The following is a 19,089-nucleotide window of genomic DNA, read 5'->3' as shown; positions in this document are numbered from 1 at the left end:
CAAGCCTGGACCCAGGCGCCCCATCCCAGGTCCAGGGTGCTTCCTCGGGCTCCCAAACGCCCCCTGACTCAGTTGCTTCCACCCCCGCGCCTCTGTCCTCCGTCTCCGTAGCTCTCTCTTCTCCACTTGGCACAGGCTAGCCTTGAGAGAGATTATGAGTCGCCACTAAGTTCATCTACTGTGCGGCGGGCAGCATTATCGGCTGAGTGCACACGAATGGCGACGCAGCGTGGCCCTCGCGGCGCCCCGTAGGCACTGAGGTTCCCTTCCGGGCCACTCTTCTCGGGGGCGGGGAGCTCTCCGTTTAGTAGTCTTGCTGTAAATGCTGCTACTTCCTTTCCAAGAACCGCCGAGTTTTTGGGAGCTCCGGTCTTGGACGAAATCGCCGTAGTCTCCTCACGAGCCTCCTCCCGGAAGCCCCGGGCGGCGCGGCCGGAAGGACGCAGGCGCAGCGTCTTGACCTCGCCCGGTCCAGTTCCGGGGTCGTTCCGCTCGACTGTTTCAGCTCCGCGTCGGGCGCCCGCTTCTGCTGGTCTGCTGCGTCCCGCACAGCTGCCCGGCCGAGCCGACCCGAACGGAACCGAGCGGATCCGGGTCCACCCGGTCCGGCCATGAGCGCTGCCGCATGATGCGTCGCCGCCCGCGCCGCTGCAGCCGCCGGCCGCGAGGAGCCTCTGCACTGGGCGACCCCGCCCGGGCCTCGGGTGAGTGCATTGAGAGTGGCGGCCGCGACCCCAGGCGGCTCCCCGCGGCCTCCTCGCTCCAGTCCCCCTGGGGGTCTCCTGTCTTCTCTGCGGACCTCGCAGAATCGGACCCCATTTGCACCTGCAGCCTTTTGCCTGACCTCGGGCGCGACAGCCCGCTCCAGAGTCAAGCGTTCTCTGTGGCTAATGTCAGGGTTGCTGTCATAAAGTGCTGTCATCCATCTGTGAGCTGTGAAGTTTTTATGGCCACGCTTTGTCGCACGTCTGTCTTCTGCAATTCTGTTGTCTCTCATCTATTCTTTGCCGGTCTTCCTTCTCGTCCCTCAAGCCCCTGGCCATGGTGTTAGGAGGGTAGTTACCCGGAAGGGCATCTGGAATAAGCAGGTCAGCTTTTCAGGGCAATAAGGTTCAACTCTTTTGAGCTGTCATCATTTCTAGAACTAAGTCCCTTCTAGCTATTAAATAGGCACATTTTATTAGCTCGTGAACAGCCAGTTTATTGTGGCAATTAAATTGGAGTAATCAGAGTCGCAGCTGTCTACTCTATAGTGGCTTTCACTGCTGTGTGTGGTGCTGTCCAAATCCAAGCTACAGTCTGCTTTGCTATCCCCTTAGTGAATGCGCTTGTTTTACTGATTTGGGTGAGTGGTCATTTATATTTCTCCTTCAATCTGCCAATCACAGAACTCTGATCTTCCCAAAGTTGTTTATAACTTTCATTTACCTAAAGCTACATTTAGGGGGGAAAAAAAGAGACCTTGTGATATTTGCCCCTGCAAAATTAGTTAAAGAGAAAGGTCCTTGGAAATATTTTACAAAATGGGCTAATGGGAGTGTTAACTAAATTTGATTTTTTTGAACAATGCACAAAATAGGCTGATTTGAACATGCATTATGTACTTTGTGGAGTTACTGGTAAGGCACACTGGCTTCTGGGTCGAGAGTGGAAAAAGATGAAGAGGTAATTTCACTCAGAATTTATTCAACAACATTTGACTCTTGAGTATCTCAGCTTGGTTGATTGGTTGATATATTAAAAAAATAAACAAACTCTATGCTGGACATAGTGGGTGCATACTTTTAGTTCCAATACTTAAGAGGTAGAGGCAGGTGATCTCTGTGAGTTCAAGGCCAGCCTGGACTATGTAGTGAGTTCCAGGACAGCCAAGGTTACACAGAGAAGCCCTGTCTCAAAACAACAACAAACAAATTAGGGTTCTGTAGCCTTGCTAATCAGCTATAAAACCAAGCCTTTTTCAAGAATGGAAGAGTAGGTAGATATAGCCGGGATGGCCCTCAATTCAAAAGTATATGTGAAGTGAATGTTTGGATTAGTCAAAAGCACAGGCAGGGTTTTACACTCTTACTGGAATTACTATTTTCTCACTTGGGTGTCAGAGATATAAGACAGTGTGATAGCTATTCACCTGCATGGAAGTCAGTCACTACAAAAGCGACTTCTGGGTGCATTGGAAGTGGGTTTTAGTCACTCCAGAACTTCCTGGCTTCAGTACCTGCTGAGTGGTGATATGAAATGATTTACTAAAGGTAGGTCTTGAGGGATACTTTTTAAAAGAAATGTTTTGATTATAAAAGTAACATATGTGCTGGGCATTGTTGGCCCACGCTTTTAATTCCAGCACTTGGGAGACAAAAGCAGGCAGCTATCTGAGTTCAAGGCCTGCCTGGTCTACAGAGTGTGTTCCAGGGTAGCCAGAGCTACATAGAAGAAAAACCCTGTCTTGGAAAAACAAAGAACAAAACAAAAAACCCCAGTAACATGTTTTAAGAAAGAATTTGTTTGTTTGTGTATAAACGTGTGTATGTGTGTGTGTGTGGGGGGGGGAAGGGAGCATCAGACACCATGGAAATGGAGCTACAGGTGGTTGTAAGCTAAGAACTGAACTCAAGCCCTCTGGGAAAATTGCATGTGCTCTTAACCACCGAGCCATCTCTCCAGCCTATATACACGTTTAAAAGAATGCTTTAAGCACAAGGACAGAACAGATGCATAAAATCAAAACTATCAATCAAGTTCTTATCCCCTAGACTGGACTCCAGGGCAGGTGAATGCTGGCACCTTGCCATGGGACGCTTCAGTTGTGCCAGCTGAGAGTTCCAAGTTCTCCATGAGCATTGCCGAGATACAAAGTTTAGAAGGAATAACCTCACCGTCCACATTGCAAGTTGGGGTGGGGTTTTCCAAAGCCATCAGCTTGGTCATGGTTCACAGGAAGGACTCAGAGCTCCCGGAAAGGAATGGCAGTCAGTTGGTTTAATACAGAAAAAGACTGCAAATTATACCTGGCCAGGGGAGAAGAACAGAAGCTAGAGAAGTCTCAGTATCAGCTTCCTCTGTCCTCCATTGGGTCTCAGCTCCCCGACATTGCTGTGCGACAGTAAATGGAGTATTGCCAACTCAAGCCTCCTCTAACGCAGAGGCGTGTTGGTTAATGGTGTAATAGGTGGCATTCCTTCCAGGCCGGTGGATACTGTGGCACAGCCTCACAACTTACACACTGTTAGTTTTTTCAACTCTTCCTACTTGAAAATGAAAGGCTTTGATTTGCCACCGACTGGTAACTGTCCCCTCCAAATTGTGGAGGACACGGGATCAGTGAGTGTGGTGGTTTGATTATGCTTTGCCTGGGGAGTGGCACTATTAGGAGGTGTGGCCTTGTTGGAGTAGTGTGGCTTCATTGAAAGAAGGGTGTCACTGTGGGGTAGGCTTTAAGACCCTAATCCTAGCCATGTGGGAGCCAGTCTCCTGTTTGTCTTTTGAACAAAATGAACTCTCAGCTCCTCCTGCACCATGCCTACCTGGGCACTGCCATGCTCCCACCTTGACAATAATCAACTGAACCTCTGAACCTGTCAGCCAGCCCCAGTTAAATGCTGTGTTTCTAAGAGTTGCCTTGGCCGTGGTGTCTGTTCACAGCAGTGCAACCCTGACTAAGACAGCAAGAGAGGTGTGTCCATTCCAGTCCCTTCTATCCAAAAGCTTCTGACGTAGGCTCTGGTAGTTTATGTCTTAGTCCTGGCACCAGAGGCTGAGACAAAGGATCCCTTGGGCCCAGGAGTTTGAGGCTAGCCTGAGCAGCACCGTAGGTCTTCATCTGGCTTCTTCAATCTCCACATTGCATTTTTGCTGCTGTCTGCAAACATTTCTTGTCTTGCTGCTCCGAGCCCTGCTTACAGCTGAGTTCCATTCCTTCGAAGAATTCGGTTACTTCTTGAATGAATCCAGACTGTGTACCATGACTTATTTTAAACAATACCGTATCTAATCAGTCTTGAATGTAGTGGCTGCTTGAAAATGGTGAATGAATACTTGTGCTAGGCAGAGAGAATGAAAGTGAATTTTAACTGGAGGAAGCACCTTGTGGGAGAGGTGGAAGGACTGAGCCTAGAGCAGCCTGGAGGAGAGCTCAGTAAGGCAGCACTGAGGGGACTGGGGAGATTTGGGGAACTGAGCTGTGGTTTTGAACAATAACTCTTGATACTGGAATCTTGCTCTGGGCTCCTTGTTTTCCCTGGGGAAAGAGTTCAGATGAGACACTACATAGTGTGGGACACTCTTGAAGGTGAGAGTGGACAGTGACCAGTAGGCAGGCTTCATGGTAGTAGACAGCTGTGTCTGTGGCAGACAGCTTTCCTGAGAGGTACCTTCCTCTGTAGGTATTGACAGGCCCACGGGATTAATCCTCAAGCGTACTGCATGCGAATGGGGCAGGCTGCTTAGGTAGATAGAGGCACTGAGTCTGTAGGAGGCTGGGAGGCAAGCTGAATGCACAGTCCCAGGATCTTTGTGGGCAGGGCAGGGGAAGATGTGGTCAGATTTAGGATGGTACTGGAGATCAAGACCCCAGAACTTAACTCACAACTTAGACGTGGGACCTGGAGGAAGAGGCCAGCAAAGTTGAGTTCTTAGCATTTGACTGTGGTGACTAGGAAGGGGGTGTGCTTATTGAAATGAGAGATGAGATTTAATAGTGGGATTCTGCTCCTACCTTCCAGCAGTGCAATTTGCTAGTAGCCAGTTGACTAGACAATGATGCCACCAGTGTGGGTATTTGTAAGGTTGAGTTCTCCTTCCCAACGTCCCCAAGAAGTCACTTAAGAGAACACAGAGGGAGAGAAGTCAGGCTCTATCCTGGGTGCTCCTGGGCTGAAGACCTGTGGGCAAGTGTGGCTGCTGAGGGAAAAGCGCAGTGGTGTGCCCCACCCCTGAGGTGACTTTTTCCAATGGTGCCTCTCACCCCTGCTTCTGTGCCTGTGTTCTCCACCTTTCCCCATTGTGGCCTGGGGTTCCAACTGCTGTTTTATCGTGACTAAGCATTTAAAAGACACTTCTAGAAAGGTTAAATTGGGCTACTTACGGCTTGCAGTGTATAGCCCTTGCAAATGTGTTGACACTTGGCTTTGGTTGGGTGTGTGTATATTTTCTTTAAGGTTAATAGTTTTTAGACTTAGTAATTAGAGGAGAAAATAATAGAGTCGTGTGCAGAGGTGATCAGCATGGCGTGGGAGGACAGCCCCACACCGGTGACTGCACACTGGAATGAAGGACACTTTGGAAGCACGTTCCATGAGCACTGTTCTAGGTTGCACATTGAGGATTGTCTCCTTTTGAAGTTGTCTCCACCTTGACTCAGGTGCCCTTCTCACCTGGCTGGCGACATGCCCAGGAAGCTTGTTAGAGGCATAGGTTTACTTGACCACAGGAGTCTGTTGTGCTGGTACGTACCTCTGAATGCCCAGGATTCCCACGTCCACCTCGTCTTAAGGACTCCTATTTTCCTTCACTCTGAATCTGCTGCTGGGTCTCCTTGGAACCTGAGCAATTTCAAGTTGTCAGCGGCCCAGGTTTTGAGCCTTTGCCTCTCCCTCCTGAACTCTGTTTTGCAACTCTAGACTAAGTCTTACCTTCAACACCTACTTTCCTGTCACCAGCTCCTTGTTAGCCAGCCACCTTTTTAGACTTTCATGAGCCCTGGCAAGGCCTTTGGCAGAGGCCAGCCCTTCACAGTGCTTTCTGACCACCGTGGGTTCTCTGAATGCTGGGCTCCATGGCTGTACCTGAACCTCGCTCTACTTGGCCTCCCAGCCCGCTTCTCTGAGAGTGGGCTGCTTTAGCCCCACTCACCCTGCATCTCTTCAGACCCTTCTTCTGGCAGCCAAAGGCTGTTGTATTGGGGTTTGCTTATTTGAGAAAGGGTCTCTTTGCAGTCAGTTCTAGGAGACCTGAAGTTTGCAAAGTAGACTATAATGGTTTTGAACTTGGAGTGACCCTCTGACTCTGTTCCTGGGTGTTGGGATTAAGGCATGTACTGCCACCTCCAACTGTACATTTTAGCAAGTTCACAGCCAAGTCCTGTGGCTACATGCCACCATCCCAGTCTGAGGGAGGACGGTCACACTACCCACCCCTCCAGCCTGTGTAGCTACTGGTCTGTTTAGTTAGCTGGGCTTTCTGCTTTGCTCAGTGTGTGACAGCGGTCACTTTTTCTGTGCACTTAACACTGTTCTTGAGAGTCTCCATGAACACATTGTCTTCCAGCTGCATCATGGGGACACAGACAGCCTTTCACTCACCTTTTGGGTGCATGGTGACTTCTGCCCTTCAGCACTGAGGACCTACGCTGTGCATGTTCCGTGCAGGGATCTGTGGGATTGCTGCTTTAGATCACTTAAAGTTGTAGATGTGAGGTTTCCTCAGGGCGAGGCACACCTTCTACCCTCTAACGGTTGCCTTTTTCCTTGTCTTCTCTTTCCTTTGAGGCTTCGGTCCCTGAGCCTGCACACGTGAGCGCCCTTCCTTCATAATTAGAACTGTTGTGAGTCTGCACCACTTTGATAGCCATAAGACAAATCAAAGCAAGGACAAAAGAAAAGGGCCTCTGGGATAAGCCTTATCTCATGCTCCGTCCAGTGGCTTAGTCGGCTTACTTGGCTTCTGTTCTTTTTTGGCAAAATGTGGCATGGTCATAGCAAGGTGCTGTGGGTGTGGAGAAGCTCTTCTTAAGGTAGGGAGATCAAGAGTGTCTTCCGTGCTCCTGCTAGTGTGGAAGGAGGGGACCCTGGGGAGATTGAAAATCAGAGTTTTCCTCTTCTCCTTCTAGCCTCAGATGCCTCTCGTGACTGCAGTGAAAAGTTTGCATTTTTCTTGCCTACTATGCATGAGGCCCTGGAAAAGGTTGTAACCTTCTTAGCAGTCCCCAGGCTCTTAGCAGTTCACTGAAAGTACCAGGACAAGGTCCCTGGTGGCCCAGTAACTTTTGTCTGTGGTGGCTGACTGCTCCAGCCCTCCTGGTTCCCTTTCCTGCCCTGCCTCTTCCCTGGACTGCTCACATTCTCGGTGTAACATCCCATGGTCAGTGAGCTCACGTCATCTCTCCCCAGCAGCCAGCAATTCCCTCGTCCCAGAGGCCAGTGAGCCTGGCCCTCCCTCACTGTCTTGCTCCTCTTCCTGTGACTGCACAGTGGTTCCTCAGGCCCCACTCTTCCGGCTCTCTGTTCATCTTTGCTTGGGTGAGAGGAGCCAATAAGCTTCTGGTGACAGGCTTCTCCTGCCAACCTCACCCTGCCTTGATTCAAGTACTGTTTGTGTGCTGCCTCTTCAGAACGCCTGTCCTAGGTCACAGCTCCCTCACAGTCCCTTCTCATGTGTCGTACCCTTCCCACTTCATGTCTCTCAGGCTCTGTGGCAGTCATCTTTCCTCATCACCCTGGTTTCCAGCCAGAGGAACTGTCACTGTCTCTCTGATCCCTTTACTCTTGGTTTGGAATCAATCAGCACATTGTTTGGGAACCCTGCAGAGGAAGCTCTGGCCTTGGGTTCACATCGCTGGGGTTTTGTACAGAGGCTAGCACTTGGATGCCTAGCCCCAGGTGATAAGGTTATCTTTGTGCAGGTCTGCTTTGTTTCTGTATGTAGGGCACTGGTTTTATGTGATGATAACAGACATAACTTTCCCTGCGATTAGCTCAGTATGAGGCCAGGGTCCCAGGCAGGCACTCAGGGTATTACAGGGTTAGATGTCATGTCCCTTCCTGGTCCTTAGCAGAACCCATCACCAAAAGATACCAGTTCTTGAGTTCCTTCTGCTTACGTGCACATGACTGCAGAGGAGGAAGTCACAGTGAAGTAAAGGAAGGCAGCCTTGGCTCATGAATGCGTGTCTACTGAAGCTTTTCCCTCCAGCACTGCCCCAGACGCTGCACGGGCATGTTAGCCCTCTTCCTTCCTCATAGAGACACAGGGAATCATACTTATTAAAGAAACTTAATAAATTTCTTTTTAGACGTACTATGTAGCCCAGGCTGACCTCAAACTTGAGGTATCACCACAGTAGGCTACTCTGTGAACTTTGCTTTGATAAGTTCATGTGCCCATGTCTCTCAGCTGTGGTTGGCTGTAGTAGTGTGTGTCCTGATTCTAGCGTTATGGTTTGATAGTTGAGCCCATGAGTTGGAGGCCACCCTGGGCAACCTATTAAACCTTATCTCAAAATCATAAATAATAAAATCGTAAGTAACAGAATAATAATTTTGATTCCAGGGTTAATTTGCTGGTGACAAGAACTCTGAAGCCCAGTGATTTTGTTGTTCCCAGGTGCAGAGCCACAGTGCTTTTGTAGGCTGTGTGTGGCATCCAGGGATCTCCAGCTTTCACGGCATATGCTGCTCTCTCACACAGCAGGTAACCTGTCATCGGGTTTCTTATCTTGCAGGCCACATCAAACAGGACAGCATGCGGCTTACAGTCCTGAAGAAAAGGCACAAGTGCTCCCATGATGCTTAGAAGCAACTTGTAAGGTGAGTGTGTAGCCGGTGTATGGCAGGGTATCACTCTAGCTCAAACTGACTTCAAAACTGACCATTCTCTTGTCGAAGGCTCCTGAGTGCTGGGGTGTGGGCACAAGCCACCGGTCAGCTCACTGTGATGTAGCTGTGGGGTGCAGAACAGGTAAGGTGTGTGTAGTCAAGCCCAGAGGCAGCTGCAGGCCAGGCTTCCGTTCCACCCATCTGCTTGCCTTTGCCCCAGGGAGGAGTCTGCTGATGGACTCCTTAGCCTTTGGCCAGCACTACCAGCCACACTACAAGGGAAGAGGAAGGGCTGCAGATATGGCTGTGACCAGCACAGATGGAGATCTGTGATGTTAATTGTAATGTCCCAGGAGTCTGTGCTTTACTCCAGCGGGAACAATGAGCTTTACTCTGTGTGGAGTACAGGCTCATGAGCAGGTTGCCTCACTAACTTGATGGACATGGAAGATGGTGTGGTCTCTGTCACCTCACAAACACGAGTTGTGATGGCTATTCCCAGTTGTCAACTTGACTGTACCTGGAATGAACAACAGTCCAGAAATGGAAGGCACACCTGATCTTGAGTCAATCTTGAGTCAAAGACACGGGCTTTGATCCAGATCTTGAAGCACAATGGCCATGAAAATCTTAGGCCCACGCAAGGTGATACACGCCTTTAATCCCAGAGATAAGTAGATGTGAGTTCAAGACCTTCCTGGGACAGAACAAGTTCCAAGTAAAGGACAGTTTAGATCCAGGCTTATGGTACACACCTTTAATCTGGGCCATACCTTCTGTTGGAGACCCACATAAGGACATTGGAATAAGGAAGATTGGCCCTTCTTCGCCTGCTTGCACTTAACTTGCCAGCACATCTGTTAGAACCTGCTTCTTCAGGATTCCAGCTTCTACAGAAGAGCAGGTGAAATAACCAGCCTCCTGGGACTGAGCAACTAGACTCTTGGACTCCCATTCATATTTGCCCATTGTTGGGGTAGTTGGACTGCAGACTGTAAGTCATTATAATATATTTCCTTAACATATAGAGACAGTCCATATGTTCCTTGACTCTAGAGAACCCTAATATGCCAGTGTTCTCAGGGCTTCTCCAGAACTGACTATCAAGAGTGTGGACCAGCGGATACTAATATTTTTTGTGGGTCATGGCTCCCGTGGGTCGTGTGGCTCAGCATCACATTTGTGGGTGCTGTCTTGTGCTCTTTGTCTCCTTTGCCACCGCACTAATGGCAGTGACGCAGTGACTTGGGGTGGGACACACTCATAGACAGCTGCAGTCCCTGTCTTCAGTGACTGCCTTCTTCCCGATTAGTTACAAGCCTGGCAGCACGTGCTTGTCATTCTAGCACTTGGTGTAGGGGCTGGAGGGTCAGTTCTTGGACAGCCTGAACTACATGAAACCTTGACTCATTCAAAGAAAAAAAAAAAACAAAAAGGAAAAGGAAGTGATACCTGGATCTTGGGCTGTTTAATCCCTCGATGTCCATGGATTTTGCAGGCACTTCTCCAGTACATACGCGCATGTTTCACGTTGCAGCCTGCTGTGGTTGTTGTTAGGTATGCCATTCTTGTATAGATACCCCAGTAGGAGCAGGACATCCCATGCTCTGGCAGCTCTTATGGGACCTAAGCCAGGAAGCACAACAGAGCTGGTGTCACTCAGTAGTGGCTGTGACCCCTGACTTGCAGTGTCCTGCCTTCTGTGGAGAGCTCAGACTGTTAAGGTGGAATTTCCACCCAAAACCTCTCGCCCCTACATGTCAGCCAGGAGGTTTCTCACAGCACATCTTGCAAGGGAAACCAGGAAGCAAAAGGCTCCTGGCCTGTAGACTCCTTTGGCTGGGGACCTTGATATTCCCTGTGCCCAATTACCATTTACCTAAAGCATTGGAAATTAGCTGAGTGTGGTGCTATGTGCCATTAGTTCCAGCACTTTGGAGGCAGAAGTAGGCAGATCTGTGTGGAACTGAGGTCAGGCTGGTCTATAGAACTAGTTCCGGGTTAGCAGGGGCTATACTGTGATTGTGTTTTAAAAAGATAAAGCAGGGGCGGGGGAAGATACTGGGAATCATAGGAGACTGTTTAACCGGGGTTGGGGGGCAAGGGTTCTATCACATTTGCCTTTAAGCAGACAGACCTTGCAGGTATCTCGGAGGGGACACATCTCCAGCAGGTTGATGTCAGGCAGGGACAGGTGTCATAGGAGGTGGATGGAGGCTGGCTGGTGGACAGACAAGGCTCAGGTGTAGCAGAGCCACCCAGCCTCTTGTTGGCCTCTCAAAACTAGGCTCAGCCAATGGTACTTGAGGTTCTGAGACCTTAGTCATGGTGTCCAGGAGAGAGAAACTATGCAGGGTGTTTGCAGACAAGAGAAGCAAGGGCCTGTGTGGCTTACAGGGGCTAGCCTGGAAAAGCTGCACATGGAACATGTGAGGCGGGCTGTGCAGATGCCCTTTTCTCCTGCCCTCTACTGCACTCAGGATCATCATGAAGATCTTTTGCTCTGATTCTTCTCTGGCTCTGGAAACACTGACATGCCTTTTTGTCTTGGTCTGTGCTGCTGGAAACTCCGTACCCTGCAAGTGGGACTCCCACCAGCAAGTGTGTTTCAATTGCAATTTAGAAATGTGTCCAAACTTTAAAAGCCATGCTGCTGCTTGCTGGAGCCTTAAGAACACCCTCCCTCTCTTGCCCACCTCCATACTGCTGTGGAGGCTCAGGTCACCTTGGTGCCTGTCGGTGTTTCCTCTTCGTGTACTAAGGCCAAGGCACTTTCCCTCCCTCCCTGTGCCTATCAGGAGTGTTCCCACCCTTAGCAAACACGATAAGAGGACAAGCCTGGCAGGCCAGGTGCTGTGGGCGGAGCAGTTCCTACTAAAGAGCCCAATTCTTTAGTTTCTCTGACCTATGTCTTCTTGGCAGTGAGGGACCTCAGGAAGAAAGGGAAAAGTCTGGAAATAAAAATGGATTCATCAACAGAGGACACATTACAAAGGTTAAAATGATATGCTAGATGATTGCGGAATCTAGAGGCAAAGAGGAAGCCCTCCACAGAAGCACTCACACACCCGCATTAACCTGGTGGAGGGAAACCAGGGGGGTGCTCAGCCTGGTGAGCCCCTAAAAGTGAGAGGACAGAATGTTCTTCGACCACACTTTCTTCCCTATGCCTTCGTGACATCTGCATTGAGTCTAGAGCACAGACAGGTCAGGTCTCTGGGGACAGCAGTATCCAACAAGGTCCTCTCTGCTGTGTGGGGTGCAGTGCTGTGATTCTGTACTGCTCATGCCTTTCATATTCTGTGTGGTAGGTGACAGCTTTGCATGCACAGGCACACTCACAGTATGGGGCCCACTGGGTCTCACACGCCGGACGGTGGTGAAGGGAGCAGAGCCCGAGCCCTTGGCTAGTTTGGTGCTTATATTACTGTCAGTGTCTTTGAGCTGACTTTACACATGTGGCTCTTCCTGTTAATTGTAGATGTGGATGCGTGTTTTTGCCCTGGAGCCTCACCCACTCTCGCCACCTCTGCAGGGTGTGTCAGGGAATCATGCAGCCGTCAGGACACAGGCTCCGGGACATCGAGCACCATCCTCTCCTGACTGACAATGACAATTACGACTCTGCATCCTCCTCATCCTCCGAGGCTGATATGGCAGACAGGGTGTGGTTCATCCGAGATGGTTGTGGCATGGTCTGTGCTGTCATGACATGGCTTCTCGTCGTCTATGCAGACTTCGTGGTGACCTTCGTCATGCTGCTGCCTTCCAAAGACTTCTGGTACTCCGTGGTGAACGGAGTCCTCTTCAACTGCTTGGCGGTGCTCGCGCTGTCCTCCCACCTAAGGACCATGCTCACTGACCCGGTGGGTACCCAGGCTCTCCAGCTTAGAGCAGGGGCTTTAAGGAGCAGCACACAGCATTGGCACAGATGAGCACACACATGGGCTCCTGTCTGGGGCAGATTCCCATTGGGTTGGGTGGGTGAAGTACATGAGGCAGACATGAACTTCAGCTCTTCGGTTCCTGATGTGGTGAAGGTGAATTCAGAGCTTCCAGATTAGGGATAGCTGCTTCTCAGAAATTTGAGACACTCTTTTTGTAACTACCCCAGAACCAGGGCCAGGGCTTCCTTCAGGCAGAGGCAGTCTGAAGGCCTCATTAGAGTAGTCCCTATAGGCAGCCAATGTGGGCGTATGAGGCATGTGTTGATTCTAAGAAAGTTCTTAGCTTCTTATCAGCACTATGACCCTGGCATGGATCCCTGGTCTGTGCACACAGAGTGACTGTGCTTGTGTCTGCCAGTTAAGGGTTGTAGCATTAAAAGCATTGCTGTAAGCTTGTGTTGCCTTCTAAGATGGAGGCAAGGCTGCCTGGCCTCAGACTGCCTCCCTGATTTGTTAGAATCCACAGCTTAACCTTTGCTTTCTCTCTTGACTTAAGGTGGCCTTGGCTAGCCTATGCAAGGGACCAAAGCTGTGCCATAGGCCTCATCCTGTGGTGCACTGTTTGCCAGACCTGAGTTGCCTGTGAGGCCTCTGATCATTCTAACTGCCTTCCTCAAATTCCGTACACTCAGGCTGCAGGAGCCTTTTGTTTTCCTGAAACAGAGTTTCACTGAATAGCCCAGGCTGGCTTCAAGCCCAGCCATCCTCCTGCATCTGCCTCCCCAGTGCTGAGGATTATGGACATATTTTGTAGATCTTTTGTAGTATGTGGGGGAGTTAAGAAAGGGTATTCCAGGGGCTGGAGAGATGGCTCAGTGGTTAAGAGCACTGACTGTTCTTCCAGAGGTTCTGAGTTCAATTCCCAACCACCACATGGTGACTCACAACCACCTATAGTGGAATCTGATGCCCTCTTGTGGTGTGTCTGAAGACAGCTACAGTGTACTCATACACAATAAATAAATAAATATTAAAAAAGAAAAAAGGGTAGTTCAGTGTAGCTCTAGCTAGCCTGCAACTCACTATGTAGACCAGGCTGGCATCCTGCCTCAAGAGTGCTAGAGTTATGGGTTGAGCCTTGTTTTGTTTTTCTAACTTCTTTGACCCAACCTGAACTCAATCTGTGTGGACAGGGGGCTGTTCCCAAAGGCAACGCCACGAAGGAATACATGGAGAGCTTGCAGCTGAAGCCGGGCGAGGTGATCTACAAGTGCCCCAAGTGTTGCTGCATCAAGCCGGAGCGTGCCCACCACTGCAGGTGATGGAGATGAGCTGGGCACAGTTTGGAAGCTCTTGGGTTGGCAGGTGCATTGGGAGGCGTGCAAAACAAACTAGGTCTGACAGTGGTCTGGTTATGAAGTCTGGAGAGCCAAGTACTCACTGGATACACTCAGCGATGAAAACTGTTTCAAAATGCAGTTGGCAGGAAAGTTAGGCAAGAACAGAAAAAAAACTAGAAAAAGGTACAATACATGCTTACAATCCTAGCACTGAAGAGACTGAGACAGGAGAATTCCCATGAGTTTGATGCTAGCCTGTGCTGCATAGAGACTTGTCATAGGTGTTGCGCAGAGAGATGTCCTTAACCTGTCCCACCTTGGATTTCCTTTGGTGTCACCAGTATTTCCAGAACACAAGGCTGAAAAGTGTCCTCTCCTTTGTAGTATTTGCAAGAGATGCATTCGAAAGATGGACCATCACTGCCCGTGGGTGAACAACTGCGTAGGAGAGAGGAATCAGCGGTTCTTCGTGCTCTTCACCGTGAGTGCACATTTTCTGGAGATTGCACTGAACTGAAGGTCCTGAGAATTGAACCTGCTGGAGTTGGGGGAGGTATTTAGCCACAGGTAATGGCTGTGTTGGCACATGCAGAGCACAGTCCAGGGGCGACCATGCCACTGTGTTGCATCACCTGTAGCCTGTAGGTTTGTCCCTCTCTGTCACCATTGTCATACACAGGGCCTCCTTTATGCACAGAGCTCATTTCCCCTCTGCTCTGTTGTGTGGCTCTTGGGCTTGCTCCCTGTGGCCGGATCAGCTGCCACTGCCTACAGTTTACTCCGCCGTGCCAGTTTTCCTCGTTGTGGGTGGGAGGTGTGTGTGAGTAAGTATGGCCAGCCCCTGCTTACAGGATGACAAATTGTTGACAATGGCTAACCCGCCTCTCTCCTCCTAGATGTACATAGCTCTGTCTTCAGTCCATGCTCTGATTCTCTGTGGGCTTCAGTTCATCTCTTGTGTCCGAGGGCAGTGGACAGGTAACTAAGACTCTGTCATTTCTGAAAGTCCTGCAGTATGAGGAGACCCCAAGGCAGAGCTGGGCCCCTGAATGGGAGAGAGGCCTTACTCTTAATAACCTGATGTTGGCTTGGTTTTAGTTTTTTTGGTTCTTATTTTGAAATAGGTCTCACTTTGTAGTCTAGCTTTGGCTTCGAACTCAGGGATGATTCTTCTCCCTCAGCTTCCCAAGTGTTGGGGTAACAGGTATAAGCCACCTTGGCAGTAAAGAGTTAACATTTCTTAAGATCAGAATGTGGCAGCTTTATCCCTGCCAGCCTGCTCATTGGCTGACGCCTCACTCAGTGCATGGCTAACTTGTGATAAATCACTTCTGGTATTTGCAGACTTTTGACACTAGAGGTAGGCAGGGTTGCCACTGTTAGCATCCGCCTTGGGTTTGCTTTCTGACTCGCCTAGTTGATCCCTGTTCACATCGGTCTTGACGTGGCCTGCTAGGGTGTCCAGAGAGGTGTGCCCTAGACAGGCATTTGTTGGCACCTACAGAAAGGCAAGAGGGGCTAGACTCCTGTCGCAGTGCCTCTAGTGTAGAATGTCCCATGTAGCCACACAGTGTAGACACAGGAAGGTCCTTTCAGGACAGTTGCATAGTCAGGGGACACATGCACAGCTGCTCAGGTGGCTGAAGCAGGAGAGTTCAAGGCTAGCTGGGCAACTTAGTGATACCTTATCAAAGTACAAAGAGGTCTGGGTGTATACAGTGGGAGAAGGTAGAGTATTTGCCTGGCATTTGTAAAGCCCTGGGTATAGTCCCCAGTGCAGTAAGAAACTTCAGGGGAGGTGAGACTGCTGGCTGGCAAGGATGGTGAGGCCGTGTGCCAGGCTGGCAGGGCTATGTGCCAACTTCTTAGAAAGCTGGAATGGGCCTTATGTAGGAGAAACACGTTTCTTCTAGGACACTTATGCAGGGCCTCCTATACACTGAGCACCTCACTCTCATCCACAGAGTGCAGCGACTTCTCTCCTCCCATAACTGTAATCCTGTTGGTCTTCCTGTGCCTTGAGGGCCTCCTGTTCTTCACATTCACTGCAGTCATGTTCGGCACCCAGATCCACTCAATATGCAATGACGAAACAGTGAGTCTTGTCCTGTGTCTGCAGGGGGTGGCTGGGGGGCACTGTCAGCAGCAACAGCCCACATGTACATGTGACATCTCCGATGTTGAGCTCCCAGGCCCATTTTTGCTGCTCTGTCCATTGGGACAGCATAGTTTCTGGGCCTAGGATTGGTTTAAGTTGGTAAAACCAGGCAGGCTCCTGGTCAGAACTCTGGGTCTCAGAAACGTGAAGGCCCTCCTACTCTTGCAGGCCTGGAGAAGGTGCTGCCTAAATACAGATCAAGTAGAAATTCAAGCAAAGTGTTGGTCCCATCTAAAGGCCACTGTGCCATAAGAGCCACAGCCAGGTTGACCTTGAGGCTGATCCATGTAGATGGCTGCAGCTTGGCTGTGTGTGCGAGACAGGGAGGAGTGCCCAGCTCCACACAGGCTTTGGAGGCCTACAGCATGCCGTGTGTAGCCATGTGTGGCCACAGGCTGTCTGAGGGTCTCTTCTCACTGCTACTCTGCCTTCTGCTCCCAGGAGATCGAGAGGCTGAAGAGCGAGAAGCCCACGTGGGAGCGGAGGCTGCGGTGGGAAGGGATGAAGTCTGTCTTCGGAGGCCCTCCCTCCCTCCTCTGGATGAACCCCTTTGTTGGCTTCCGATTCAGGCGGCTGCAGATGAGGACCAGGAAAGGAGGCCCCGAGTTCTCTGTATGAGCCTTCAGGGCAGGAATGTCTGCAGACGTCCATGCTCAGTGGCCTGCAAGCACAGCAGCCTTGTGGGCAGATGGAGCGGGCCAGCTGATGGGGCCATGAGCAGCTTCATGGACCTAGGGCCACAGGCACTTGTCATTTCTTGTGTGTACTGTAAGGAGAAGCATGCAGTCCCAAGAGGCCATCCTCTCACCATCCTGACCCTTGGGACGTCACGTGGGCCGTGAGCACCCACAGGTGGAGCTGCTTCTCAGTCATGAAGAAGCCAGCACAGCAGCTGCTGGGAGTCCTGCTGGCTCATCCCCAGCACACCCTCCACAGAGACTGTGGCTGGGAGGGCTCCGACACCTAGCACTGAACAGCGAAAGCGGCTTCCAGAACACTCCCTGCTGTCCCGGAACGGCCATCCTTTGACCCTTCCAGCAAGTCTGTGTGTGCTCATTGTGTGTGTGTGTGCTGTGTGTGCGTGCGCATGTGTCAGAATCAGCAGTGTTGTTCAGGCACGTGTGTGGTAGACAAGCTGTCTTTCAGACTCCAGTGTTTCAGGGAAGTGGGACGCACTGCTGGCCCTTGCTGGCCTACTATGAATGTATCCTACAGTGTCCAGATCCAAAGAACAGGCATGCCTGCGCATGGGCCCGGCCTCCTGCTTTTATTTCACTGAAAATTTAGTGTTTGAGGGCGTGGAGCTGGGGTTTTCTTGTTCCAGCCAAACTGCAACAGTTTCTCAACAAGGAAAGTGGTAGCCCTGTGCTGAGGCCCAGCACTGTGGGAAGGGGCTGTGGGGAGCTCAGCATGAGAAGCAAGCCGCCTTGGGCCCCTTTGGGCAGGTGCTTCAGGGTGAGACAGCCCGGTGGTGCCTGAGCTGTCAGAGTGGTGACATGTGACTATTTCTCTGCCCATGGCACTTCAGTCAGGGGAGCCTTGGTGCAGGCTTAGATAATGTCAGTACACAAACAGCTTCCCTCAGGGGACTTGCCTTAAACTTGTAGGTTGTTCCTTTGCTGCTGGGTGAAAGCAGTCTGACAGAAACTGGGGACTTCCTGAGAGTCTTTTCCCAGTCAGACACCAGTGTTTCCCTTCTGGGACCAGCTGCCTTTCTGTCCCCGTGACACCATGACTGTTCTTTTGGTGTCAGTTGCTTGTGCCCTGCCCTTATCTGGGCTCCTATGCTACTGAGGTGAACCCCAGGGACCTGAGCCTAGCCCTCATGCAGTGAGCAAACAGTGGGGCCTCAGATTGTCTCTGCGTTCCTTTGCACATGTATCTGGGAACATAGGCTCCGGTGGTCTCACCCTCCAGTGTGGAGTCCATGGCGGTGAATCCAAGCTGAGTATACTTGACTTTTCAATTCCTCGGTGTGATTTTATATGAAATAAAGTAACCCATCCACAGTTCTCACCCTCCTGCAGCCCTCTTCTTCCTGGTGGCCTGCCTTGCTTTTCCAGGACCTGCTATGTGCCTGTGAGGGGACCTGGGCATCTGGGTACAGCTCCCAGTGTCACCCATGTAGATGTTACCCAGTTAGGATTCGCCCTAAGATCCCTTAACTTCTCTCAATTAACTTTGAGGAACTTTTAAAATGTTCTTTAAAATGAAACTGGCTCTGAGCAGAGGAACTAATGAATGCAGCCTCAGCCCCAGGACTAGGACAGAGGGATGGATTGCTATGCCTTTGCAGCTAGTCTGCCTACAGGGTTTGTCTCAAACAGGTGAGCAAATATTTCACAAACCTTTTAGCACTGGGCAGTCAGAGGCAGATGGATTTCTCAAAGCTGGAAGCCAGCCTGGTCTACATGAGTTCAAGAATAGCAAGAGCTGCATAGAGAGATGCTGTCTCAACAAAACAAAAAACAACCAAACAAGAAACAGGCATCCAGTTTTTGAGACACAGGGTCTTCCTAAATTGGCCTTGACCTTAAAAGCATTCCTTCCCCTCTCAAGGGCTGGGATAGCAGGTATGTCCCAAGCCCAGGGCCTTACAACTTGATTTTTACAATCTTTCTGTGGCTGGAGAGAAGGCTCAGTGGCTAAGGGTGCTTACTGCTGCTCCAGAGGACCCGAGTTTGGATTCCACCATTCACATAAGGTGGCTCATGCCCATTTTAAATCTGGCCCCAGGAGACCGGACACCCACCTCCTCTGGCCTCCATAGGTACCTACGTATATACGTTTTTAAAGGGGGGAAAATGTCCTCTGACCCCGTATACATGCTGTGATGTGTGTACGTGCCTCCATCCCACATAAGCAAATGTACAGTGATCTAAAGGAAAACCCTAAAGGCTGATAGTACATGCAGAAAGGGTGGGTACATTCCTCCCTCTGGGAACAAGCAGGAAGAAAGTGGGTTGTACAGAGCTAGATGGTGTCCACCAGGGGGCACATGGAGACAGCATGTGCCTGCATTCTTCTCAGACCCCTGAGAGTTTTCTCTTTTCTGGTTATGTATGTGGATGTGTGTTGTGCGTGTGGGCGCCTGCAGAGACCAGAGAGAGCGTGGACCCTGTAGAGATCTCTGATTGGCAGGGATCCACTCGGGTCCTCTAGAGAGCCACAAG

General features: G+C 50.4%; 1 protein-coding gene across 2 annotated transcripts; it reads left to right on the top strand.

Moving 5' to 3' along the window:
- Nucleotides 1-487: 487 nt before the first annotated feature.
- On the top strand, nucleotides 488-17,928 carry ZDHHC7 (zDHHC palmitoyltransferase 7). Of its 2 annotated transcripts, none has more exons than XM_080936725.1 (8): nucleotides 488-704; nucleotides 8,438-8,522; nucleotides 12,067-12,397; nucleotides 13,612-13,736; nucleotides 14,143-14,239; nucleotides 14,655-14,736; nucleotides 15,723-15,853; nucleotides 16,358-17,928. In XM_080936725.1, the coding sequence occupies exons 3-8, from the start codon at nucleotides 12,083-12,085 to the stop codon at nucleotides 16,532-16,534; spliced, it is 927 nt and encodes a 308-aa protein (XP_080792851.1). In that variant the 5' UTR covers nucleotides 488-704; nucleotides 8,438-8,522; nucleotides 12,067-12,082; the 3' UTR covers nucleotides 16,535-17,928. The 2 variants fall into 2 exon arrangements, with proteins under 2 accessions (XP_080792851.1, XP_080792852.1); XM_080936726.1 differs by having other exon boundaries at nucleotides 12,013-12,397.
- Nucleotides 17,929-19,089: the final 1,161 nt, after the last annotated feature.

Source organism: Micromys minutus (genome assembly GCF_963924665.1).
Source record: "Micromys minutus genome assembly, chromosome: 24".
In the NCBI taxonomy this organism is placed as follows: Eukaryota; Metazoa; Chordata; class Mammalia; order Rodentia; family Muridae; genus Micromys; species Micromys minutus.
This window is presented reverse-complemented; position numbering and strand designations above follow the sequence as displayed.